Below are 17,391 nucleotides of genomic sequence, written 5' to 3'. Positions count from 1 at the left end.
TGACCAGCAACATTTGTGTCACCAGGGAACTTGTTAAAAACATAGGTTTAGGGGCACCTCCCCAGATCCACTGAGAAATCTAGCAATCTGGAACCTTCAAGCAGTTCACTAAAGTTTAAGAACCAGCCTTAGAGCTCTGTTTCCAAAACTAAGAATAACCTAGGGCTTCCCTGGTGGTTAAGAATCCGCCTGCCAATGCAGGGGACACAGGTTCGAGCCCTGGTCCGGGAAGATCCCACATGCCGCGGAATGGCTGGGCCCGTGCGCCACAACTGCTGAGCCTGCGCTCTACAGCCTGTGCCCTGCAACAAGAAGCCACCACAATGAGAAGCCTACACGCAGCAACGAAGACCCAATGCAGCCAAAAATAAATTAAAAAAAAAAGAATAATCTAGAATGCCTGTTAATTAACAAATGTCTAGCCACCCCTCCTCCTCCCCCTACACCCGCGGCCACAGAGAAGGGGCTCAGTAGATAGAAGAGTGGCGCTTGCAGGTAGTTGTTTCCCAGGGCAGGGTGTGGGTGTGTGTGCAGGTCTCAGCTAGGGCTCCAGAGAAAATTCCCCAAATGGGGTTAGGCTCTGTTAAGTTTCTTGATTTAAAGCCCTGGATTCAGATAGGTCAGATATTCCTCTGAGGAAAACTTAAAATCTCCCACTGTATGAGTCACGGAGACTATGCCAGGGATGCTGTACATTTAATTACTTACCTTAAAAGTGTGGAGTAGACGGTGGGGTTGCCAGATTAAGCAAGTAAAAATACAGGATGCCAGGGCTTCCCTGGTGGCGCAGTGGTTGAGAGTCCGCCTGCCGATGCAGGGGACACGGGTTCGTGCCCCGGTCCGGGAAGATCCCACATGCCGCAGAGCGGCTGGGTGCGTGAGCCATGGCCGCTGAGCCTGTGCATCCAGAGCCTGTACTCTGCAACGGGAGAGGCCTCAACAGTGAGAGGCCCGCGTACCACAAAAAGAAAAAAAAAAAAAATACAGGATGCCAAATCAGATTTGAATTTCAGAAGTCATTTTTTAGTATAAATATGTCCTGTGCAGTATTTGGGACATAATTATACTAAAAAACCATTTTATCCGAAATTCAAGTTTAACTGGGTATCCTGTATTATCTGGCAATTGCAGTAGAGAAAACATTTAGAAGGGAAATGTTCTTCCAAAGGAGTGGGCATGCGAGCTAAGACCTTTATAGCTTTACAGCTGGGAGGGACCTAAAAGATCATACAAACCACCAGAAGCTCAGAAAGCCCCACAGCTGAGCCAGGAGAGAAGCTTCCAACGCATCCACCTCAGACCAAGGCTCTTTCCAGCGGGTTGTCCCGTGTCCTACATGAACTGCAGCAGAACTAATAGATTTCAACACACAAATCTTAACACCTACCTTGGAATCGCAAACCAAGTTTTGATGCTTAAATTACTCACTGCTGAGTCTGGCTTACAGCTGGGCTCTAAGTGGTAAGTGACTTTGGCTTCAATGTGGTGACTGGTTCATCCAGGACTGAGTCTCAAATGAACCAAAACAGTCCACGGTCAGGCGGCGGCCCACACGAGAAGAATCAGTGTGGGTACGTTTGTCACAGTGCAAACCCAACGTTACTGCTGGAACATAGCTCCTTCAGTGACTAAGTCACACACAGCTGCAGCAAAAGAGGACTGACAATACACTACACACCAAGAGCACAGCTTCGGGAAAGTACTGTAATGCCCTGCGACAGGGATTCTCGGCCCGAGGGGCTTTTTCAAACACCCCTCTGAGCTGAGACTCTTAGGGAGTCACTGGGTGGGCACAGCCCAAACCTCGGCGATGCTGGGGGGAAGAGGGAGGTGGACCACCGTGCTGGGGGAACTGGGCTAAGTGCCACTTGGCTTTCAAGCCAATCACCCGAAAACATCTGCCTTTCTTGAGAAACAAACAGAAAAAACCCCCAAAGCTGAAAATACCGTCCGAATGCAATAAAACTTCTGAATGCAGCTAAGAGAATCAGCTAGAAGTAGAGCAGGCTGGCGGAGGTGATGCCCTTGCTCCCTTCCCGGCAGGCACAGCGCAGGGTGGGGAGGCCGGGTCCCTGCTTCCCAGTGGCAGCAGTGGCCACCGTCCCTCAACCAGTAACTCCAGCCTGGAGTTCCGTACCTGCCACGCTCACCCAGGCTTCAAGTGAACTGCCCTTGACAAATGCCGAGTAATTCAGTTCTTTATTATAAAAGTCTCAAAAACGTCAGCCTGAACTGGAAACCAACCTGCTACGATGGGACCAAAGGCGATCCTGAAACCTCAACTTTTAAATGAGGAAATAATGCTAACCCCACCCAGAAGTTACTTCCTAGCCTTCACGTGCAGAAGACAGTCTGCATCCTTAGGAAACGGGGGAATATTCCTAGAACTCTAAACATTCACATCTACTACATTCAAGTCCACTGAAGAAAACAAAAGGATGAGAAAAACAGGAACAGAACAGAAAGAAAATGCACTTCACTTTCTACTAGGATAGGTATTCAAAGGTTGCTTCAAATTAAATACATTTAATTCTAGCCCGTATTCACATTAAGTATGATCTCTCTGCAGGCCTGGATGCAGCCCTGACTGTGACCCACAGCAGTGGATGCTCAGCCCTCAGTCACCCCGCCCAGGTGGGCACAGGTGAACACAGGTGGCCAAGGCTGAAGTGTCCTTTCCCTTTAATCTTATCTTCACCACATGTCACAGTTTCTAAAGTTCTAGGCCCACAGAGTTCCTTGAGGAATTAAAGCAGGAGGGAAAAAAGGGGGGAAGCCCACATCCATCCCTGAAGAGAAGGTCAGTCCATTCCCCAGGGTGTTCTGTCTCCCGACCAAGCCCAGTCAGCGTTCTCCGGTCTGAACATAGTCCTCTGTGACCTGGGACAGGGTGCTCAGATACTGCCAGCTCAGGGCCGCCAGGAGCATGACAAACGACAGGTAAATGGGTGAGTAGTGGCTCCGAGAGATGAGCTGACAGTTGGGAAGATTCTGTGACCTGATCGTGGAGATGATCTGCCTTGTTTTAGTAGAACATGGGTCGGAGTTGGGGATTCTGTGATAAATCTGTGGAAGAAAGAGAAGAAAATAGTAAGTCCTAGGAACTTTATAAACATCTCTGTTCACTTCTTACCACAACCTGAAACAGGTAGGCATTTTACGCCCATTTTACCAATGAGAAAAACTGAGGCTCAGAGAACACAAAAGCAATAACCCCAAGTCACTCCACTAATAAGGCAAGGCAGGATGTCAGCGGGGCTTGTGTGATCCCACGGGCCATCCCGGAGCAGCAGGGTGGCCCCCAAGAGCCCCACCCTCAGAACCTCGCAGAGCCAGTGACATCCACGTTGCTCGCTGAGGCTACAGCAGAGCCACACGGAGGAGGAAACACACTGCAGAGACCGGGCACGGGCACTCAGGAGAACGCGATGGACCGTGAGGTGTGCGCAGCAGGCGAGAACAAAGCAGGGCCCCCGAGAGTCACCCTGGAGGCCTCCCAGTCCCTGCACACCCTCCCCTCCGAAAGCTCCAGAATCCGCGCTGAACCCAGGCCTGCAAACACTGCTCCCGCTTAGGTCAGGCCCTCCCACCGGAGCTTCCAAATCGAGCTCCTGCCTCTGTGCTCGAACCCTAAAGCCACTCACCTGCCCCACCACGCTGTCACCAAAGAGACACACAACCCCTTCGGCGTGACAGCCTCGGGGGTTCCCTATCCCCGGCCGCGCGAGGCCTGAGCTCCTGAGCGTGCACCTGGCCCTGCCCAGGCCCCCGCGCATGCCAGCAACAGTTGCCGGTGATCGTCTTCCGTGTGCGATGCTGCTGTTTCTGTTCCCTCCCCGCTCACACCATTCCCTCTGCCCCCGGGAACGCTCCTCCCACGTGCCGTCGCCGGGCTGAGTCCCACCTCCACCCAAGTCTCGGCCTAGGTAGCTGTCTTCCATGTCACGCGGCCTGAATGCCTGGGTCGGGCCGAGGGCCCCCTCGGGTATATACTCTCTCCCCGTCGCCCACGCCGGGCCACCATCTGCACGTCGCCCTAAATGGACCGAAGACCTGAAGGCACCGTGGCTTACTTGCCTTTCCATCTCCGGCCCAGCCCTGTGCCCGGCACAGAGCAGGCCCTCGATCAATGTTTCCTGCCTCAAACCAACCGACCCAGAGGTCATTAAGGTGGGAAGCGATGGGGACCTGAGCCCAGACGGAGGCAAAGTGGATGAAGAGGACAGAGCAAGCATCTATAAAATTATTATCTTCAATTTTTCCATTACACAATGGGTATGTTTTTCCCACAAACGTTCTCTTATATTCTTGCCCCCGTAACCCCAAAAAGCACAGCTACAATTTAGTATAGCGAGGAAATAAAAGAACATGCTGACAGGAACACACCAATGACATCTAACATCTAACGCGGTACTACGAAGCACAGCTACAGAGAGAAGACCACACGGAGAGAAACTATAATGTCTTCTCAAAACACTGTAGATAATGGAATTATACTTACAAAAATAGGAAAAACAAAAATAAATCAAAATTCCCTTACATTATCCCCCCTCGCTTTGTCCTTATTAGCCTATACATATAAATGTACAAACAGTCACATATTAATACATACATTAATGTAATATGATATACTGGTGTAGTTGATTCCTGGGTTTATTCCTGGGTTTATTCCAGTAATGCAAGGATTCTTCAATATACGTGAATCAATCAACGTGATAAACCATATTAACAAATTGAAGGAGAAAAACCATATGATCATCTCAATAGAGGCACAGAAACTTTCGACAAAATTCAACACCCATTTATGATAAAAACCCTGCAGAAAGTAGGCACAGAGAGAACTTTCCTCAACATAATAAAGGCCATATATGACAGACCCACAGCCAACATCGTCCTCAATGGTGAAAAACTGAAAGCATTTCCAGTAAGATCAGGAACAAGACAAGGTTGCCCACTCTCACCACTCTTATTCAACACAGTTTTGGAAGTTTTAGCCACAGCAATCAGAGAAGAAAAGGAAATAAAACGAATCCAAGTCGGAAAAGAAGAAGTAAAGCTGTCACTGTTTGCACATGACATGATACCATACAGAGAGAATCCTAAAGATGCTACCAAAAAACTACTACAGCTTATCAATGAATTTGGAAAAGTAGCAGCATAAAAAATTGATGCACAGAAATCTCTGGCATTCCTATACACTAATGATGAAAAATCTGAAAGTGAAAGCAAGGAAACACTCCCATTTACCACTGGAACAAAAAGAATAAAATATCTAGGAATAAACCTACCTAAGGAGACAAAAGACGTGTATGCAGAAAATTATGACACTGATGAAAGAAATTAAAGATGATACAAACAGATGGAGAGACATAACATGTTCTTGGATTGGAAGAATCAACATGGTGAAAATGACTCTACTACCCAAAGCAATCTACAGATTCAATGCAATCCCTATCAAACTACCACTGGCATTTTTCACAGAAGTAGAACAAAAATTTTCACAGTTTGTATGGAAAAACAACAGACCCCGAAGAGCCAAAGCAATCTTGAGATCGAAAAACGGAGCTGGAGGAATCAGGCTCCCTGACTTCAGACTATACTACAAAGCTACAGTAATCAAGACAGTATGGTACTGGCACAAAAACAGAAAGATAGATCAATGGAACAGGAAAGAAAGCACACAGATAAACCCACGAACATACGGTCACCTTATCTTTGATACAGGAGGCAGGAATGTAGAGTGGAGAAAGGACCGCCTCTTCAGTAAGTGGTGCTGGGAGAACGGGACAGGTACATGTAAAAAGTTTGAGATTAGATCACTCCCTAACACCATACACAAAAATAAGCTCAAAATGGATTAAAGGCCTAAACGTAAGGCCAGAAACTATCAAACTCTTAGAGGAACACATAGGCAGCACACTATGACATAAATCACAGCAAGATCCTTTTTGACCCACCTCCTAGAGAAATGGAAATAAAAACAAAAATAAACAAATGAGACCTAATGAAATTTCAAAGCTTTTTCATGAAAAAGGAAACCATGAACAAGACCAAAAGACAACCCTCAGAATGGGAGAAAATATTTGCAAGTGAAGCAACTGACAAAGGATTAATCTCCGCAATTTACAAGCAACTCAGGCAGCTCAATAACACAAAAACAAACAACCCAATCCAAAAATGGGCAGAAGACCTCAATACACATTTCTCCAAAGAAGATATACAGACTGCCAACAAACACATGAAAGAATGCTCAACATCATTAATCATTAGAGAAATGCAAATCAAAAGTACAATGAGATATCATCCCACACCGGTCAGAATGGCCATCATCAAAAAATCTAGAAATAATAAATGCTGGAGAGGCTGTGGAGAGAAGGGAACCCTCTTGCACTGCTGGTGGGAATGTAAATTGATACAGCCACTGTGGAGTACAGTATGGAGGTTCCTTAAAAAACTACAAATAGAACTACCATATGACCCAGCAATGCCACTACTGGGCACATACCCTGAGAAAGCCATAATTCAAAAGAGTCACGTACCAAAATGTTCACTGCAGCTCTATTTACAATAGCCCGGAGATCGAAACAACCTAAGTGCCCATCATCGGATGGAATGGATAAAGACAATGTGGCACATATATACAATGGAGTATCACTCAGCCATAAAAAGAAACAAAGCTGAGCTATTTGTAATGAGGTGGATAGACCGAGAGTCTGTCATACAGAGTGAAGTAAGTCAGAAAGAGAAAGACAAATACCGTATGCTAACACATATATATGGAATTTACGGAAAAAAGATGTCATGAAGAACCTAGGGGTAAGACAGGAATAAAGACACAGACCTAGCAGAGAATGGACTTGAGGATATGGGGAGGGGGAAGGGTAAGCTGTGAGAAAGTGAGAGAGAGGCTTGGACACATACACACTACCAAACGTAAGGTAGATAGCTAGTGGGAAGCAGCCGCATAGCACAGGGAGATCAGCTTGGTACTTTTGACTGCCTGGAGGGGTGGGATAGGGAGGGCGGGAGGGAGGGAGACGCAAGACGGAAGAGATATCGGAACATATGTATATGTATAACTGACTCACTTTGTTATAAAGGAGAAACTAACACACCATTGTAAAGCGATCATACTCCAATAAAGATGTAAAAACAAAACAAAACAAAACATTTAGAGAAGAGCTAACACCTATCCTTCTCAAACTCTTCCAAAAGATAGCAGAGGGAGGAACGCTCGCAAACTCATTCTACGAGGCCACCATCACCTTGATACCAAAACCAGACAAGGATGTCACAAAGAAAGTAAACTACAGGCCAATATCACTGATTAACATAGATGCAAAAATCCTCAACAAAATACTAGCAAACAGAATCCAACAGCACATTAAAAGGATCACACACCACGATCCAGTTGGGTTTATTCCAGGAATGCAAGGATTCTTCAATATACGCAAATCAATCAACGTGACAGACCATATTAACAAACTGAAAAACCATATGATCATCTCAATAGACGCACAGAAAGCTTTCGACAAAATTCAACACCCATTTATGATAAAAACCCTGCAGAAAGTAGGCACAGAGAGAACTTTCCTCAACATAATAAAGGCCATATATGACAGACCCACAGCCAACATCGTCCTCAATGGTGAAAAACTGAAAGCATTTCCAGTAAGATCAGGAACAAGACAAGGTTGCCCACTCTCACCACTCTTATTCAACACAGTTTTGGAAGTTTTAGCCACAGCAATCAGAGAAGAAAAGGAAATAAAACGAATCCAAGTCGGAAAAGAAGAAGTAAAGCTGTCACTGTTTGCACATGACATGATACCATACAGAGAGAATCCTAAAGATGCTACCAAAAAACTACTACAGCTTATCAATGAATTTGGAAAAGTAGCAGCATAAAAAATTAATGCACAGAAATCTCTGGCATTCCTATACACTAATGATGAAAAATCTGAAAGTGAAAGCAAGGAAACACTCCCATTTACCACTGGAACAAAAAGAATAAAATATCTAGGAATAAACCTACCTAAGGAGACAAAAGACGTGTATGCAGAAAATTATGACACTGATGAAAGAAATTAAAGATGATACAAACAGATGGAGAGACATAACATGTTCTTGGATTGGAAGAATCAACATGGTGAAAATGACTCTACTACCCAAAGCAATCTACAGATTCAATGCAATCCCTATCAAACTACCACTGGCATTTTTCACAGAAGTAGAACAAAAATTTTCACAGTTTGTATGGAAAAACAACAGACCCCGAAGAGCCAAAGCAATCTTGAGATCGAAAAACGGAGCTGGAGGAATCAGGCTCCCTGACTTCAGACTATACTACAAAGCTACAGTAATCAAGACAGTATGGTACTGGCACAAAAACAGAAAGATAGATCAATGGAACAGGAAAGAAAGCACACAGATAAACCCACGAACATACGGTCACCTTATCTTTGATACAGGAGGCAGGAATGTAGAGTGGAGAAAGGACCGCCTCTTCAGTAAGTGGTGCTGGGAGAACGGGACAGGTACATGTAAAAAGTTTGAGATTAGATCACTCCCTAACACCATACACAAAAATAAGCTCAAAATGGATTAAAGGCCTAAACGTAAGGCCAGAAACTATCAAACTCTTAGAGGAACACATAGGCAGCACACTATGACATAAATCACAGCAAGATCCTTTTTGACCCACCTCCTAGAGAAATGGAAATAAAAACAAAAATAAACAAATGAGACCTAATGAAATTTCAAAGCTTTTTCATGAAAAAGGAAACCATGAACAAGACCAAAAGACAACCCTCAGAATGGGAGAAAATATTTGCAAGTGAAGCAACTGACAAAGGATTAATCTCCGCAATTTACAAGCAACTCAGGCAGCTCAATAACACAAAAACAAACAACCCAATCCAAAAATGGGCAGAAGACCTCAATACACATTTCTCCAAAGAAGATATACAGACTGCCAACAAACACATGAAAGAATGCTCAACATCATTAATCATTAGAGAAATGCAAATCAAAAGTACAATGAGATATCATCCCACACCGGTCAGAATGGCCATCATCAAAAAATCTAGAAATAATAAATGCTGGAGAGGCTGTGGAGAGAAGGGAACCCTCTTGCACTGCTGGTGGGAATGTAAATTGATACAGCCACTGTGGAGTACAGTATGGAGGTTCCTTAAAAACCTACAAACAGAACTACCATATGACCCAGCAATGCCACTACTGGGCATATACCCTGAGAAAACCATAATTCAAAGAGTCACGTACCAAAATGTTCATTGCAGCTCTATATACAATAGCCCGGAGATGGAAACAACCTAAGTGCCCATCTTCGGATGAATGTATAAAGCAGATGTGGCACATATATACAATGGAATATTACTCAGCCATAAAAAGAAATGAAATTGAGCTATTTGTAATGAGGTGTATAGACCTAGAGTCTGTCATACAGAGTGAAGTAAGTCAGAAAGGGAAAGGCAAATACCATATGCTAACACATATATATGGAATTTAAGAAAAAAAAATGTCATGAAAAACCTAGGTGTAAGACAGGAATAAAGCCACAGACCTACTAGAGAATGGACTTGAGGATATGGGGAGGGGGAAGGGTGAGATGTGATAAAGCAAGGAGAGGCATGGACATATATACACTACCAAACGTAAGGGAGGTAGCTAGTAGGAAGCAGCCGCATAGCACAGGGAGATGAGCTCGGTGCTTTGTCACCGCCTGGAGGGGTGGGATAGGGAGGGCGGGAGGGAGGGAGACGCAAGAGGGAAGAGATATGGAAACATAAGTATATGTATACCTGATTCACTTAGTTATAAAGCAGAAACTAACACACCATTGTAAAGCAATTATACCTCAATAAAGATGTTAAAAAAATAATCTCTGAAAAAAAATAGGTTATCAACAAGGACCTACTGTATAGCACAGGGAACTCTTCTCAGTATTCTGTAATAACCTATATAGGACAAGAATCTAAAAGAATGGATATATGTATTTGTATAAATGAATCACTTTGCTGTACACCTGAAGTTAACACAACATTGTAAATCAACTATAATCCAATATAAAATTTAAAAATATTTTAATTAAAAAAAAACACTTATTGCATGATGTAAAAAAAACCAAAAAACAATCCTATAGTTGTTTATAGTTTAATTATTTTATTCTTTGTCCTCCCCCACCCCGCAACTTCTATCTTAGCAGGCTTGAAAAAACTAAATCTACTTTACCCCAGAGTAGTGCTTTTGTAGGAAATAACCCAATAGTTTACTTCTGTACCTGCCTCATCAGTATCAGCTGGGAATACCCTGTAATCGTGACATTTTATTAACCTCTGCTGTAAAAGCAGGAGAAAGAATACTCATGGTATTTTTCTGTGCAAATGGTGGTTAGAATAAGGGGTGTTGTAGGGGTGTGAGGGGAAAAGAAGAGAGAGTTAATGAAACAGAGTAAAAAAAAAAAAAAAAAGAAAAGAAAAAATTGTAGATGATGGAATTATGCTTATAAAAATAGGCAAAACAAAAATAAAGAAATCAAAATTCCCTTACATTATTCCCCCTCGCTTTGTCCTTATTAGCCTATACATATAAATGTACAAACCGTCACATATTAATACATACATTAATGTAATATGATATACTGGTGTAGTTCCTTTTATACCTCTTGCTACACCCATATAAGCCTCTATACAAACACAAAATGTCATAGAGATGTATTATATATTATACGTACTATATATGATTATATATGATATACAAATATATATCATTCTATATTATCCATACTAAGTTATACATACACACAATTTTATTTAAATTGTATACGTATTTTAAATTTTATTTAAATTGTAAACCTATTAAATTAATAGGTTACAAACATATTGTTCTATAATTTGACTTCCTTCACTCACACGATTTTTTATGGACATTTTTTAACGCTAGCACCCACAAAATAATGTCATTCTTTTTTTAAACACAAGCTGCATAGTATGAATGTACTACAATTTAATCAATTCATTCCCAACGAGGCATGAGGACAAAATGCTCCAATAAGCATTGCTGCACATTTTCTGGTTATTTTTTTGTAGGTAAAGTTCTAGAAGTGCTCGGTCAGAGGGTAATGCGCACAAAATTGTGACAAGTATGAAAGCATAACCAGAACAGCCAGGACGTGGAGATTCCTGAGGCGGGTTAGGGAGAACAGAGGAGGACATGCAACAGCCTCCAGGCTACCTGGATTCCACGATTAGGTGAAAGGTAATGTCATCAGACAGCAAAAAGAAGTTAATGACCAAGGCCAGAGCTGGGGGAGCTGGAGAGCCCTTATGTGGTGAGGAAACACGAAAATCAAGAACGAACCCCAGGAAACACCAGCACCAGGAGCCAGAGGAGAAAGGAGCAGGCAGAGGGGTAAGAGGTTGAACTGGGGTCAAGTGTCACAGAAGCCAAAAAAGGAAAGGGCTTCAAGGAGAGAGACCCACAGTGGATACAGTGGGATCAGCGAAGAGTAAAGAAAGTGCTCATGAGATCTGTGCGCGGTGGGCGGGGGGGGGGGGATGATCATCAAATCACTTAGGTAAGAAAAGTTCTAATGACAAAGGTAGGAAACAGAAGTTACAATGAAGTAGGCTGAGAAAAAAAAGGGAATCAATAACATTAAGAACACCTGCCCTGGGACTTCCCTGGTGGTACAGTGGTTAATACTCCACGCTCCCAATGCAGGGGGCCCAGGTTCAATACCTGGTCCGGGAACTAGATCCCCCATGCATGCCACAACTAAGAGTCCCTTGAGCCACAACTAAGGAGCCCACCTGCCGCAACTAAGACCTGACGCAACCAATTAAATAAATAAATATTTTTTAAAAAATGAAGAAGAAGAAGAAGAAGAACACCTGCCCTTTCAAGAAGCTTAGCTGTGAAGGAAAGGAGAGGGAGCGGGGAGGCAGAGAGCTGAAGCCCAGGAGGAGTTGGGATGTGCCTGCTGTCTGCAGGGACTGACCTGAGCGCAGATATACACCGAGAGGCAGGGGCGGGGGAGAAAGGCGGAGGAGCTCAGGCAAGAGGGCAGGAGGGAAAGAGTGCTTAGATGGGGGTCAGGACACAGACAAAAATGCAGCGAGTTCAGACATCCGATCGCAAGTTCACAGCATCCAATTCTGAGTTCACAGCATCCAAACCCAAATTCACAGCATCCGGTTCCGTACTTGCTCACAGGGTTAAATGCACAGCTGACTGAGAACGAGGTGGGGAGCTAGAGCCGTGCTCTGCAAACTGTGTTCACAGGCGCCACCTGGGCATCCTGCTACGGGCACATTCTGACTCAACGACTGAACCGCTCACATGCCGGCAGGGGACGCAGAAGCCGGGAGGAGGACCACACTCTGAGTCACAAGGACCCACAGGGACCGAGAGTACGGCGCCGCTCTGCACCGACCACAGCCAAACGGGAAGCCCCACCCGCTTGAAAAAGTTGGGCCTTGCCAAGGAATCATCTTTGGCAGAGAAGGAAATAAAAGTTTCTGGCTGTTTGCCTGAGCATTTGTTTCTGCCCCGGAATAGCTGGTTGAGCTTCTCACCAGCTGCCAGGTAGCCAGACTGGTTTCCAGCTGGGGCTGCTCCAGAGGATGAGGGCCTGAGGGGCAGCTCCCCTGCTCAGAGGATCCGGGCTTCACTCCACCTCGTCCTTTACACCTTAGAGTTGCAAGAGGAGAACTCTGAAGTCCCCTGCAGGTGCGTTACTGCTACAACCAGGGACCTGAGGGGTAAATGTCTTCCCCTCTTACTGCAAAGGACAGACGTGGTCAGTGAGGAGATGCAGGAGTAGAGTTAATGTCTGGCCACCAGCAAAAAGCCTGACAACTTGTGGACTTCATACAAAAAGTCTTCATTTGAAATTGTATTGACGGAATGTCCTTGGGCTCCCCTGGTGGTGCAGTGGTTAAGAATCCACCTGCCAAATGCAGGGGACACGGGTTTGAGCCCTGGTCCGGGAAGATCCCACATGCCACGGAGCAACTAAGCCCATGTGCCAGAAGTACTGAGCCTGCGCTCTAGAGCCCGAGAGCCACAACTACTGAAGCCCGTGCTCCGCAACAAGAGAAGCCACCACAATGAGAAGCCCGCACACCGCAACGAAGAGTAGCCCCCGCTCTCCGTAACTAGAGAAAGCCTGCGTGAAGCAATGAAGACCCAATGCAGCCAAAAAAAAAAAAAAAAAAAAAAAATGTCCTTAAGGCTGATATTAAAACCATTATCACATTCTATTACTTGAGACTTAGAAATTTTCATTTTTTTGAGACAAATCAACTTATTAGTATTTCCTCCAAAATACCCTGAGTTTCACTAGAGTAGTTTTATAGACTTTTAAAAAAAATATTCATTTATTTATTTGGCCGTGCCGGGTCTTAGTTGCGGCATGTGGGATCTTCGTTGCCACGTGTGGGATCTTCGCTGCGGCATGCAGGATCTTTTGGTTGCGGCATACGTGTGGGATCTAGTTCCCTGACCAGGGATCGAACCCAGGCCCCCTGCATTGGGACCGTGGAGTCTTAACCACTGGACCACCAGGGAAGTCCCTAGAGTAATTTTAAACAAAATAATTCATGCCCTAGATCAGAGGTCAACAAACTTTTCCTTAAAGGTCCAAGCAAGTATTTTCAGCTTTGTGGGCCCCCTCTGTTACAGCCACTCAGCTCTGCTGCTGTAGAGCCGAGAAGCCGCGGACAATACAGAAACAAATGGGCATAGCTATGTCCTAATAAAAAGGCATTTACAAAATCAGGGGGTCAGCCAGCCCTGCTCTAAATCAAACTGTGAATCACAACTAGATTTAATTCCAGTAGTTAAGGAAAATACCTAATAAAATCTGAAGTTTAATATAGTATGGAACTGCCTACCACTTTTTTTAAACATCGTTTTCTAAAATCAGTGATCAGAATAAAACTGCAAAACTAAAATATTCTCTGAACTACAAACCATACAGAATGTTTCTAATTTACATAAAATGGAGAAACAGCGCCTAAAAAAGGCACTATTCAGTTTAGAAAGGGTAATTCAAGCCCTCAGAATCTTGGTGAACAGTGTAGGCTCCGAAGCCAGCCAGACCTGGGTCCAAATTCTGGCCCCAGCCGTGGGGTTAGGGCCTCAAATTTCCTTGACGTTAATAGTATCCACCTATTTGGCTGCTGTGCCAGGCACAGAGTACGCCCCAAATAAGTGCTGGCTGAACAGTGAACCCCAATTTCCCAAGTCTCGTCAGTAGCAGTTTTTTAGTCAATGGCTGAACATATTCATCTAGTCAGCAGAAGAATTTTAGGATTTTTTAAAAATCTGATTTTTCTCTTATACCTTCTATAGGTGCCTCGGGCAGAAATGCTGAGGTGCAAAACTTGGCAGGTGCGAGACAGGGAGGAAATACAAGGAGAAGGTGCAATATGCAATGGGAATCAGAGGAAAGAGTTGTTTTGTAGAATTCTGTTTAGATGAAACTGCTGCTACAAATCTCACCCCTGTCAAAGCATAACCGGGGGACTGGAAGGGTCAGAAAACTAGGGGCAGCAGTGATCTGCGGGGAGGGAGACCTTATGTTTTCATCTCCTTCTGCAGTATTTCAGTCTTCACTAAGAAACAACCTAAGGATCTCGGGTGTCTACGCACCAGATGGTAGTAGCCACTCACACCCCAGCGTGACAATCAAAAATGTCTCCACACATTGCCAAGTGTCCCCCAGGGGAGGGGGAAGCCAGATCACCTCCATTTGAGAAGCCTTACTCCAGGGCCTGGCAAGTAGAGTTCTAGGCTCTAAGAAAAAGTTCTTTTGAACCAAGTCATGGATTACACCCTCCAGAGTTGGAGATTTGACTAGAACAAGCATGTTGTTTTACAGGATGGGTTTGGGCATCTGAAATGGGATCTGCATTAGAAAATTTAGAAATAGTTGCAGCTTGATGGTTTTCCTTTGCTGAATCCCCCACAATGGTTTCTCAACTGAGGTCCCTGCCATAGTGGAAAGTACTGGACCGGGGTGTCGGGAGTGTGGCCTGGGGTCCTGGATCCATTCAGTCAGATGCTGCGTCAGCAGCCACAGCCTTGGCTTCACACGCCTCAGCCGTGAGACAAGAAGCCTGGTTGGCTCTAACTTCATCTTCCAGCTCAGAAAATAGGATTCTCCTGGGAGCTCCATCCTAAGGCCTGGCTTCCTTTATCCCCTCTGACCAGGGTACCGGGCAGCTCCCAACACTCGGCGCTCTGTGCCTATTCTTCCAAATAAGGGACACCAACCCGTCAAACACCAATGCCGTACCGTAACACTGTGAGCTGTTAAGATCATCTAATATCCAAATACGAAATGTTTAAATAGTGATATTATTAAATGAAAGCCCACCTCTTCCATGTACTGGTGTATTATAGCTTTTACAGCGGGCATGCTGGTGGCATCCATCATCAGGGTGACTGCTTGCCCTTTTCGTATCTTCACCACCCCTTTGAATACCTGTTGATTATTGTAACAGGCGGCCAAAGTGGCAATGGCCATGACCTACAGATAAGGAGAGAGAGGAAACACTAATTCATCTCATTTCATGAAAAGAAGTGAGAAACTGCACGGTAAGCAATCATGAGAAGGGAAGAGAACCTTCGGTAGAAAGTGCCGAAGGGCTAAGATGCAACTAACCAAGAGAAAAGACCCATAAAGAAAGCATGTCAAGACCTCTCCCTTTCCCATGTTTCCCCTTCGCAGCAAAACACAGAATCAAGTGCCCTTTGCAGTCTTGAGTAATTCTATAGTTTAGTCACGATATTTCCTTTTTATTTGGAAAAAACAAACACAAGCCAATGTAACATTTTCCATGCTGGGGCAATAGGTTATTAGGTCTGAAAAACAGATATTCCAAAATAATATCTGGAAATATCCAAAATAATATCTATTTTGTTTTTTCTCCCCATTTTTCCTACAATGAACATAATCATTATACATTAAAAAAAAAAGTAGCATGGGGGTGGCAGGGGACAAAAGAAAGGGGGCCGTGTAGTTTCCCATGCTCAAAGGTAAATTATTTCTAGGATAGATGGAAACATAAGTCTGGCATAAAGAGTTTAGTTCCATCAACTGGTCAGATTGGTCATTAGAACAAGACGAAACCATGCTTCCAAATCAGTTAAATCTTATAACTTTCTTCATTTTATTTGAGTTAAAAACGGAAATAACTGGTAAAGGCATTTAAAAAGTATAAGCTCCTAGGTCCACAGGACCAGGTTCTGTTATCCCAAGATCTGGGAAAGGAGAGCCAAAATTAGGTGCTTAAATAAGACTTTTTAGTAACAGCTTCACCTGTGTTTCACCCAGCACTCCTCATAAATCTGACTCAAAGCCCTAGATTTAATTGTGAGGATAAACATCAAACTAGCTCGTTTAGAAAAAAGGGTTCTAGAAGGTTCTGGAAAGAAGCAGGCTTAACCTCAAGGCTGACCTGAGTGTGATGGCCATGGGGCAGAGGGGAGGTGTTGTGAACGTGCCTGCCCCTGGCAGAAGAAAATACACTAGAGTCATTTTTTTGAGGAACCACATTCCGGAATACGCAGACCAAAACAGTACACGCATTCCAGGCATGCCCTTCCCAGCACACCACCCCGACCCCTCGGCCTCCCTGATCCACACCTGTGGAATAGCACAGAAGTTGAATATGCTCTGGTTTCTGAGTCGTGAAAGGTAAGTGATGACGTCAGGGATGTGGTGCAGCGTGCTAGCTATGAGCTCATTCAGGCACTGCACGGCCAAGTCCATGTTCTCTGGCTTGGCAAAGTCACCCAGCTTGTTCACATACTTGCTCCAAGCCTAGGCAGATAAGATCGAAAGACGAGTCAGCACATGCACAGGGGAACAGTGTACAAGTCACATGAAAGGATCTTTGTGTATAAGAACTATGATATACAAAGCCTTTCTTAGCTGCTGCCTCATCTTTCACCAAGACCAAGTCCGTTTTAACCTCTATGCAATGTCTATTATGACTACAATCAAGATCTAGTCATAATCAAGAGTCAGTTAAGTATTTGGGAAAGTGTCCCTTTGGGACAATTAGTGCAGCATGTACTAAGCAATACTTTGATGACCTCAGGCCAAAGAGGCCTCCTGTTATGTGCAAGGCATGGGTCTGTTCCTGAAAAGATAACCAGCTTTAACAAAATCAGCTACAACAGCACTACAAGCTGAACACTAAACATTCTCAAGATGGCCAAGGCGTCAAAATAATTAATGATTAACATTACATTCCCAGTTCTGATAAGAACACTGCTGAACAAGCGTATCTGGGGAAATGAGCTGAGTCTCTACTGTAAGAACATTACCTCCTTGACCTTAGTGACCTGAAAATG

The 17,391-nt window shown here is 44.3% G+C and overlaps 1 protein-coding gene across 5 annotated transcripts in view; it reads right to left on the bottom strand.

Annotated features, from left to right (window-relative positions):
- Nucleotides 1–2,180: 2,180 nt before the first annotated feature.
- FDFT1 (farnesyl-diphosphate farnesyltransferase 1) overlaps nt 2,181–17,391 on the bottom strand; it is a 39,503-nt gene continuing 24,292 nt past the window's right edge. For all 5 annotated transcript variants that reach the window (XM_067745331.1, XM_067745334.1, XM_067745329.1 and 2 more), the window contains 3 exons: nt 16,679–16,855; nt 15,407–15,559; nt 2,181–3,066 (listed from right to left, as the gene is read on the bottom strand). In XM_067745331.1, the coding sequence (XP_067601432.1) occupies nt 2,845–3,066; nt 15,407–15,559; nt 16,679–16,855 (552 nt within the window). In that variant the 3' untranslated portion in view covers nt 2,181–2,844. The remainder of the gene's footprint in view (nt 3,067–15,406; nt 15,560–16,678; nt 16,856–17,391) is intronic.

The sequence above is a fragment of the Pseudorca crassidens genome, chromosome 7, assembly GCF_039906515.1.
Source record: "Pseudorca crassidens isolate mPseCra1 chromosome 7, mPseCra1.hap1, whole genome shotgun sequence".
Taxonomy (NCBI): Eukaryota; Metazoa; Chordata; class Mammalia; order Artiodactyla; family Delphinidae; genus Pseudorca; species Pseudorca crassidens.
This window is presented reverse-complemented; position numbering and strand designations above follow the sequence as displayed.